Raw genomic sequence first — 9,264 nt, forward strand, 5'->3', positions numbered from 1 at the left:
TGTCATGGAGAGAGTTTAATTGGAAAAACAGGGTCAGATATTTTTAAACCCCTGCACTCAAGCACCCTGGGGGAGGCAGACAACATGCTGGAGAGGCTGTGGGACAGACAGAGCAAATCACTTTCATGTGTTTTGGGAATGCACTGTGATTCATCAATATTGGATTGAAATTAGAGACAGTATGAAAAATGTATTAAGATGTGACACTGATTTTTGTTTTCAAGTTATGTATTTGGGTAAAAAGCCACACCAACTTTTAGGTTTCTCAAAATTATATATGTTCAACATAATGCTGGTTGCCAGTAAAAAAGTGATCACAAAAAAATGGCTAAATCAAAGAGCACCCACACTAGTAGACTGGTTCAATGTGATGCATGAAATTTACGTCATGAAAAAACGAACATTCGCTCCAAGACTCAAGATGGACCAATTCGAAAAATGCTGGAAAGGATGGATTGATTTCATTAGCCCTAATACAGTAGATCAGACTTCAGGTTATAATGGAACGTCTTTTGTGATGTAACCCCCACGTTGTTTCTATGCTACACGCCCCCCTTTTATTTATTTATTTTTTTTTACTCTACCTCTATTTTTAATTCTCTTACTTTCTTTTTCTGTTTGTCCAATTTGTACTGTTTCAATTGTTAAAAAAGTGTACAAAGTATAACACTGTATATGTTGACTTTAAACATAATAAAAAGATAATTTAAAAAAAAAAAAAGAATATAGTGGAAATACCATAGTAAAATATTTCTTAGAAAAAAATTATACATAGATATCGGAAAAAACATTGATATAGAAAAAACATTGAATCTCATGACAAGTTAACATCATGCAGACAAAGACATTCTCAACAAGCTTTAATGGGCTAAATACACATGACTGTGGGACTGATAACGATGACAGCTCATGGTAGACTGGCATTTGGACTTTTTCACCAACTGCATTTATAATTCATAGTTATCTATTGGGGCAATAATTCAAATGCCGTAATATTCTGTGTAATTATTTAACTGAGCAATATTTTTCACCTCTTGAATGTATATATAAATTTGACATACAATACACATGATGCTACATATTTCTTACGTTAACTCTACTTCTATTGTTGTTTTATTCTACTGATATACAAATTGTAGTTCAATTTTCACACATAGAGCCTCAGCACAGTGATTATATATATTTTATTTTAATATTTTAATTGTTTTATCTTCAGCACTAGTGTTAAACACTGTAGCATAATACACATTTTATTTTTATTTTCATGCACATTTAATTTGTATTTTATTTTATTGCTTTATATTTACTACTCTTATTTCATACTCTTATTCTTACTACTTATAATTCTCTATTCTTTACATCACAGCAACTGTAACTAATCATAATTTGCCCTCAGAGCTCAATAAAGTATTTCTGATTTTGATTCTGATTGGCCTCAGTTGAGGAGGTGATATAAATTTTGTAAATATATGTTTTGAAATGTTCTTTGTTCTTTTACTTAACCTGATGAAGGTCTAAGAAACAAAACGTGTGCACAATAAAGTGTGAGGGAATTATCTTTTCTTATTTGCCTTTTGCATGCAAAAAAAGTGGACAATAAACATTTTCTATTCTATTCCATTCAAACAACTAATTAACTAATAAGATATTATTCTTTGCACAAAAAAGATTATTGTCAATAAGCCTTCTATTACAAGAATCTGTTGCTTGAATGCATACTTCTTTTTTAAAGTGCAAATGGGTTATTTCTGTCCCAGAGGTCAATGACCTCACTATTTAACAAAATTCTTACAGAGAGACTGTGTGATTTTAGTTTGTTGCTCACTTTGTTTTTAACTCATACTCTGATGTTTTAATCCCATTTTTATTTACATTTTCTCCTGTAACATAGGGACAATGCAAAGAAAATGGATTCTTCTTGCATAGTAAGAGCTCCTACATGTTTATGATAGCAACCAGCTGGACACTGCTTCACTCAGACTGCTCCTCTGCTTTGTGCTGTACTCTGTATCCACCTGTTTAGATGGGCTGCTTTGACTTTCTTTGCCTGATCATATTCAGTGTAGCCTGTAATTCCGTTGCTGTGTATAATTTGCTCATAGGGCTATCAACTTTTTTTCCTTTTTCAGATGAAAGCAACGTGATTGGCTGAGAGATCCGTGATCCTCTTGTGATTGGTTGATCCTTGTTTCCGGGGCCCCGCTGTGCTCTCACTGACGTTTCTCGGTCTGCCCCGAGATAGACTGGAGAGAATGGCTGCCAGTGGAGGTTAGCAAAAATCTTCATTGTTTTGTGTGGTAATCAGACCTGAATAACGCCTTTTAAAGTTATTATTCGTGTGTTTATATGTTCGTGGAGTGCAGTCTTACAGAGTAGTAGAAAGAGCCGTGACATGTTGCAGTGTCGTTAAAAGGGGTCAGGCTCTAAACGACTCCTCAAAAGTGTTGGTTATCGTTAGCCTCGCTATGCCGCTAATGTTAGCTGTCGGGCTAACTTTCGGCCGGTTAGCTTGCTACAGCTGATTGTGTAAACACTTGTTTATGACACGAGATAAAAACTAGGCAAGTGGTGGTTTTATTAACTGCTATCACTAGTAGTGTACTGGATATTGCGACAAATACTATTATGTTTCTCTAAGATTGAAACGTGGGGAGCGTTTGAGTTTTTATCGCCCTTTATATCTTGCAATGTTGTGTCAAAGAAAGCTTGCTAACATTAGCTTAGTGCTTAGCTGCCTGCTAAAAGTTAAGCTTGCTTGTCAACTAGCTAACGTAACCGCGAGCTTTGCTTTTTCGTGGTTACTAAACAGTCCGACGAACCATTGTAAACTATTAAATTATTTGTGTTCGTCCAGCTGCCTTAAAGTCCAGTTAGCCACCCACACAGTTAACTGCAGGCACCGGGCAATGATATATGTTAGCGAGCTAGCTACCACCTGGCGAGAGTGTAGTTTTCTATTCACTCATCGCGAGCCTTTGTCCTGTCAAGTACTTAGCGTCGTAAAACACGAGGTATTTGTTGAAAAAGTTTTTGTTTCTAAGCAGCTGAGGATATAAGACGATAGTGAAACACCACAGGAGGCACGATGATGGGCTGACACTTGTGTAACTTGCCATTATGTGTTTGATAAGGAACATGTTAACTTTGCAGACACTAGTAAAGGGGAACTGAATCTAGGAGTCCATAGGCCCATATGTTATCTGTGAGTTGAGTCGGTCAGTGAAAATATAATCAACTTTGGGCCAGAGTTAGAGCCAATCAGATGTAGAAAAAACAGTAAAGGAGAGGATACATTTTTGTAGTTCCATAGTTATTAATATAGTTGGGCCAAATATGCTCCTGGCACATGCACACTCTTAATCATAATACCTAAATGAGCAATGATTTTGAGACCAGAGTATTTATTGTACCTTTCTCTGTTAAAAAAAACACACTATCTCGGTAACCCTTGCAGTATTAATTTACAAAAAAAAACTGTCGGACAAACATATATAACATTTTGGTTTTTATTTTTGGCATGGCGTAGCTTTCAGTATTTCAAATAGTCACCTTTGCGTCATCTCAGATGCTGCTGTTTGTCTCATCTTGTGTTCTGTTAAAATCTATAAAGCAGTGCAGGTGTTGCAGTGCATCAATCTATATTTATTTTTCTTTTTTCATTAGACTGCACAACTATATAAAAGTGACTGAATCAAGGGTCTGAAAATGTTAACAGGAATCACTGTTTACCTGTTAGAATTTCAGGACCCTCTCTCAAATAACCTCTTTTTTTATAGGTATCTGATCAAGTCTCTCAGTGTTTTGTGTGACGTCCCCCTCCTTTCTAAAGCTGCTGTCATGGTGGTGTTTTTCTCTCTCTTTGTACTGTGTTGCACAGAGGTAGGGAAGCTGTTACAAGTACAAAATGGGACACCGCCGAGCAACAACTACAACGGGGTAGATGCTGTTCATGCCTGTAACATCCTTCAGCAGCTCAAAGCCTTGTACGATGAAGCACAGCTCACAGACATCGTCGTAGAAGTGGACCACGGCAAGACTTTCTCGTGTCACAGAAATGTCCTTGCAGCAATCAGCCCGTATTTTAGGTGGGATATGTTGGATGTGTATAAATGATTGTGTGTTCCAAGTTAAGTGCCTGTAAAACATTACTTGTCTCTCAAGTCAGCTTTACCAAGATCAAACTTTCTTGTCAAGTTTTAATATATTTGAATCATAATACAGTCGTCATGTGAGAATTGATTAGAATTGTGTTTTCTCCACCGTCACCCGCAGGTCCATGTTCACTAGTGGCCTTACAGAGAGCAGCCAGCGCGAGGTCAGAATTGTTGGGGTGGAATCTGAATCCATGCACCTCGTCCTAGACTATGCCTACACATCCAGGGTCACACTCTCGGAGTCAAATGTCCAGGCCCTGTTCACTGCAGCCAGCATTTTTCAGATTCCTGCCCTGCAGGACCAGTGTGCTCAGTTCATGATCAGCAGACTTGACCCCCAGAACTGTATCGGGGTCTTCATGTTTGCTGATGCCTATGGACATCAGGAGCTGAGGGAACGCTCACAGGACTACATCCGCAAGAAGGTCAGTTTAACATGAGCACAGGATTTGTTTAATAGTTATTTGTGTTGTGATTTAATTATGTGATGATATGATTTAATACTTAACATTCAGTTTCTTTCAAAGACTTTGCTTTGTTCTGGTCTCGGTGCTCTCTTTGTGACCAGTGTGTTTGGCTGCTAAAAACTGAAACATTTTATGTCTTTGTGGTAGTTCTTATGTGTATCATGGGAGCAAGAGTTCCTCCAGATGACCAAGGACCAGTTGGTGAGCATTTTGAACAATGATGACCTCAACGTAGAGAAAGAAGAGCATGTGTATGAGAGCATTGTGCGCTGGCTGGAGCATGATCTGTCTGGCCGTGAGGCCCACCTAGCTGAGGTTTTTTCCCAATGCATCCGTCTGCCCTTGCTGGATGAGGCCTTCCTCAGTCGGATACCTGCCCCCTTCGCTTGTGCCCTATCCCTGTCTAAGGACCCTGCTGAGGCCAAAGCCCGGCTAACTGGCACCAATGGTTGCCCACAGCGCCTGGGTATGACTGCTTCTGAGATGGTCATCTGCTTTGACGCCGCTCACAAACACTCAGGGAAGAAGCAGACGGTGCCTTGCCTGGACACGGCCACAGGAAGGGTGTTCAAGCTCTGCAAACCACCCAACGATCTCCGGGAGGTCGGTATCTTGGTGTCCTCCGAGAATGACATCTACATTGCTGGAGGTTACAGACCAAGCAACAGTGAAGTGTCCATAGACCATCGAGCAGAGAGTGACTTCTGGCAGTACGAACACGCAGGTAACCGGTGGCTTCCACGTGCACCTCTACTAAGAGCGAGGATAGGCTGCAGGCTTGTGCACTGCTGTGGGAAGCTTTATGCACTGGGAGGCCGAGTATATGAAGGTGATGGGCGAAATGCATTAAAGTCAGTAGAGTGCTATGATGCCAGGGACAACTGTTGGACAGCAGTCAGTCCTATGCCAGTGGCCATGGAGTTTCACAGCGCAGTGGAGTACAGGGACCGCATCTACGTCCTTCAAGGTGGGTTAATGCTGCTAATGTGAAACTATACAATATACAGTAGACTAAAACTAATTGTGATAATGTCATATTTCTCATTAATTCAGAGTATTCTGAAATTACATAAGGTATTTGACATTTCTATAACAAATATATTGCACAATATGTTTAAGCAGTTGACCACAGCTCTAAATGACATTTCTTTTGTTTTCCGCAGGTGAATATTTCTTCTGCTTCGATCCTCGGAAGGACTATTGGAGTCATCTTGCCCCGATGAGTGTCCCTCGGAGTCAGGGTCTGGCTGCCTTGCATAAGAACTGCATCTACTATATTGCAGGCATCTGCAGGAACCACCAGCGCACCTTCACCGTGGAGGTCTACGACATCGAGAAGAACACGTGGAGCCGTAAGAGAGATCTGCCCTTCGACCAAGCCACAAGCCCGTATATAAAGGCCATGCTGCTGCAAGGCAAGCTGCACCTGTTTGTACGAGCCACACAGGTCATGGTGGAGGAGCACGTGTTTCGCACCAGCCGTAAGAACTCCCTTTACCAGTACGACGACGAGGCAGACGTATGGACCAAAGTCTATGAGACACCTGACCGCCTCTGGGATTTGGGTCGCCATTTTGAATGTGTGGTGGCCAAACTTTACCCACAATGTCTACAGAAAGTGCTTTGAGGTAGCTGGTTTTGTGAACCCAATCAATGAGGCAGAGGGAGTAGTGTGGTCCTGCCTGCCTTGTGCCTGGTGTTACCTTGGGTTTGCACCACAAGGACCATCTTTGGTTTAGTCTTAAGTTGTTCAAACTTTGGTTTAACATGATCAAAATGGGGGTGCTTTTAAAGATTGCAGTATTTTTTTTCCAGACAGCACCAACTACCCACACTGATGCTTGTTTAACAAAACAGTACAATGAATCATAAGTGCAATTATCCTATTTTTTGCTTGTTGTTGAGACATGTTGTTCTATTTTTGTTTTAGATACATATAGGTAAGGATTTTTACAAATGATAAGCATGCGAATGGGGGTATTGGCAAGATAAAAGTGCCCTCTGGAGTTATGGATGCTACGTGTCAGCGTAAAGTTAGAATCTATATATATAAATAACTATATAAACTATATATTCATACGGGTAAGATGAGTACCATAGCTCATTAGTAGGTTGCTGGCTCTGAGGTTTATGTGTGTGTGTTGTTGTTTTTTTTTTCTATTCTGTTCTCAAGTCTCTTGTTTTATAGACGAGTTTTAATTTGAAGTGTGCTTGTGATTTACATTACTTTAGTGTTTTTGAAGCTTGTATGATATTTTTAAGGCCCCCCTCTTCCTTCACGTGCATCAGTGTGTCAAACAATACACTATGTGTGGCTTCCGAGCTATTTTTAAGTTTTGTTTGAGATTCCAGTTGCATGGGGGGCTCATACCTCCCACTTTTTTTGAGTTGGCATCCATTTTGTGTCACATGCGGAAGACAACTTAAGTGAAATGTTAGAATACTCACTCTCCACATTGGAGAAATAAGGACGGAGTCAAATTTGTGGCAACACTAAGTGGAACGTTCAGACCAACTAACAGGCTTACCTCAGAAACTTCAGATGTGTTTGATTAGGAGTAAAGGGACATTTCAGGCCATAGTGTTGATTAAGCAACTGTGTGAAAAGCTCAGTAAAGCATTGAGCTCTGTTGAGGTTGTTTTTCGACATCGGATTCTAATCATTTGGAAAAAAGGTTGGAAGAGCCTTCCTCTTAAATGCCAAAAAAAAGCATTTGAGGTCTTGTTATAGTTGATCTGGACATTGAAAAGAATCTTGTGGTAGCAATAAGTCATGGAACTGTGATTAGGCTATATTCCGTTATATTACCTTAGTAAAAGTGCATTAATTGTTTTGTGTGCTTGTCTCTGCTTGTGAAAATCACAGTAGTTTCAATGATTGTGTGGCTGTCGCATGGGTGCAGGCTTGAAGTGATGCGTAATTTAGTGCAGATCATTTGGGATGCCAATGTGCCTGTGGCTTGATAAAGGGGCATCGGAATCAAAAACTCTTCCTCATGATGAAGAATATCTGAAAAAGTCTTACTCAGCGTTGCACTGAATCACTCTCCACTTCAGCAGTCCTTAACTGCAAACTTTACGAAGCACCCTCGCCGAACAAGCAGACTTTTATGAACACGTGAGGGTTGCTTGGGTTGTGTGCTAACTCATCAAACAGCCATGAATCCGTCTTACACGCCATCACACAGAGGACACAAATTGTTGGTGCTGCTTTTTGTTTTTTTTGTTTTTTCTTTTTTTCTTTTTTTTTGACAATCTTGTATAGAAGAATTAATACCACCACTGAGTGGCGTTCCCTGTGAAAGTGTGACATTTTCAGTGCCGTCAATTTCCTCATGCAGGTTCCTGTGTCATCTTTGCACTACACATTTCTCTTGTATTTTATCTTAACAAAGAGTACCCCTCTATTAAAAAAAGGTTTTAGTAACCACATAGCAATCATCTAAGAGATTTACATGGAAATTCATACCAGAAGAGTCACGCTCAGTAAGGACTTGAGGATATGATGCAACTTCTCTAAGAGAAGATCCACTGTTGACTGACTTGGAGCTGATTTGTAATTGACCTGGCTTGAACAATGCCCTCAAAACAGCCCTCATCGAGTGTGAGAGGTTCGAGCTTCATCCACATGTCTACAGACGGCCATTTGAGAACCAGGAACGGAGAACTCTCAGGATTTCTACTGATACACAGTACTGTATTTAAATGTTTTTGTTATGTGTAATATACTGTACTATAGGTTTGCTGTACTTGCACAGTTTTTTAAACGTATCTTCAGTTTCTTTTATAACTTGAAAAAAAATAGATGTGATTTTCTTTTTGTTGTCTCCAGTGGCTGTTTTTTTTTTTCTTTATGTAATTACCTATTTAGTTATGGTAGAGTAATCCTGCTCTGTTGAGAAAAAAAATGATTACCCGCACGAGTGCTACATTTTGATTTTCTTTTTTCTTCCCCTCAGTAGTACAGTAGTATTTCTTTGTAACATCTCACCGAAACTAAGCATTACAGATCAAGTAACTACATTGTTACGTCACATTTCATACACCAGTCATGTAATACAACAAGCTAAAAAAAAAAATCTGCTCTCTATGTGTTCAAGAGTTGGTGGCCTTGGGCTGCGATGACTAAGCTCATTCTGGTTATTTACATGCATCACCTATGGGTGCTATTCCATCGTGTTCATGCTTTTCTTTCGCTGGGTTGTCTGTTTTGGGTTTCGGGTTATAGTGGTGGTTGAGCTCAACTGTGAAATTCACATTGCACATAATTTGAAAATAAAACTATTAAAAGTAAAATGTCTTCATTTATTCTACACTGTTAACATGTATGCTTTTTTTTTTTAACACAGTCACAGGTAGACATGTATTGGGTGACAACAAACCAGCTGTGAACTGACAACAGCTGTGTGGGATGGTGTGACAGAGGGTGTTTTCACACTTGGTCCTTTTCAGCCCTCTAAACCGGTGACACAGAGGGAAGTCTGCACCTCATTTATCGTCCACAGAAAGAGGCTGCACGCTGACATTTTCAGAACAAAATAGAACAGGCTGCAGTGAGTCTCTATTGAAAAATAGAGGGTTTGTGCATTTAGTCCTTATCAGGCAAGCTCAGGGTTTAGTGTTGCCGTAGTCCACGGGAGTGA

The 9,264-nt window shown here is 39.9% G+C and overlaps 1 protein-coding gene across 1 annotated transcript; it reads left to right on the plus strand.

Annotated features, from left to right (window-relative positions):
• Positions 1–2,221: 2,221 nt before the first annotated feature.
• On the plus strand, positions 2,222–8,911 carry kbtbd8 (kelch repeat and BTB (POZ) domain containing 8). Its single transcript, XM_050038528.1, has 5 exons — positions 2,222–2,268; positions 3,878–4,085; positions 4,273–4,579; positions 4,769–5,588; positions 5,785–8,911. Exons 1-5 carry the CDS (start codon positions 2,253–2,255, stop codon positions 6,246–6,248), a joined length of 1,815 nt encoding a protein of 604 aa, XP_049894485.1. The 5' UTR covers positions 2,222–2,252; the 3' UTR covers positions 6,249–8,911.
• Positions 8,912–9,264: the final 353 nt, after the last annotated feature.

The sequence above is a fragment of the Epinephelus moara genome, chromosome 24, assembly GCF_006386435.1.
Source record: "Epinephelus moara isolate mb chromosome 24, YSFRI_EMoa_1.0, whole genome shotgun sequence".
Taxonomy (NCBI): domain Eukaryota; kingdom Metazoa; phylum Chordata; class Actinopteri; order Perciformes; family Serranidae; genus Epinephelus; species Epinephelus moara.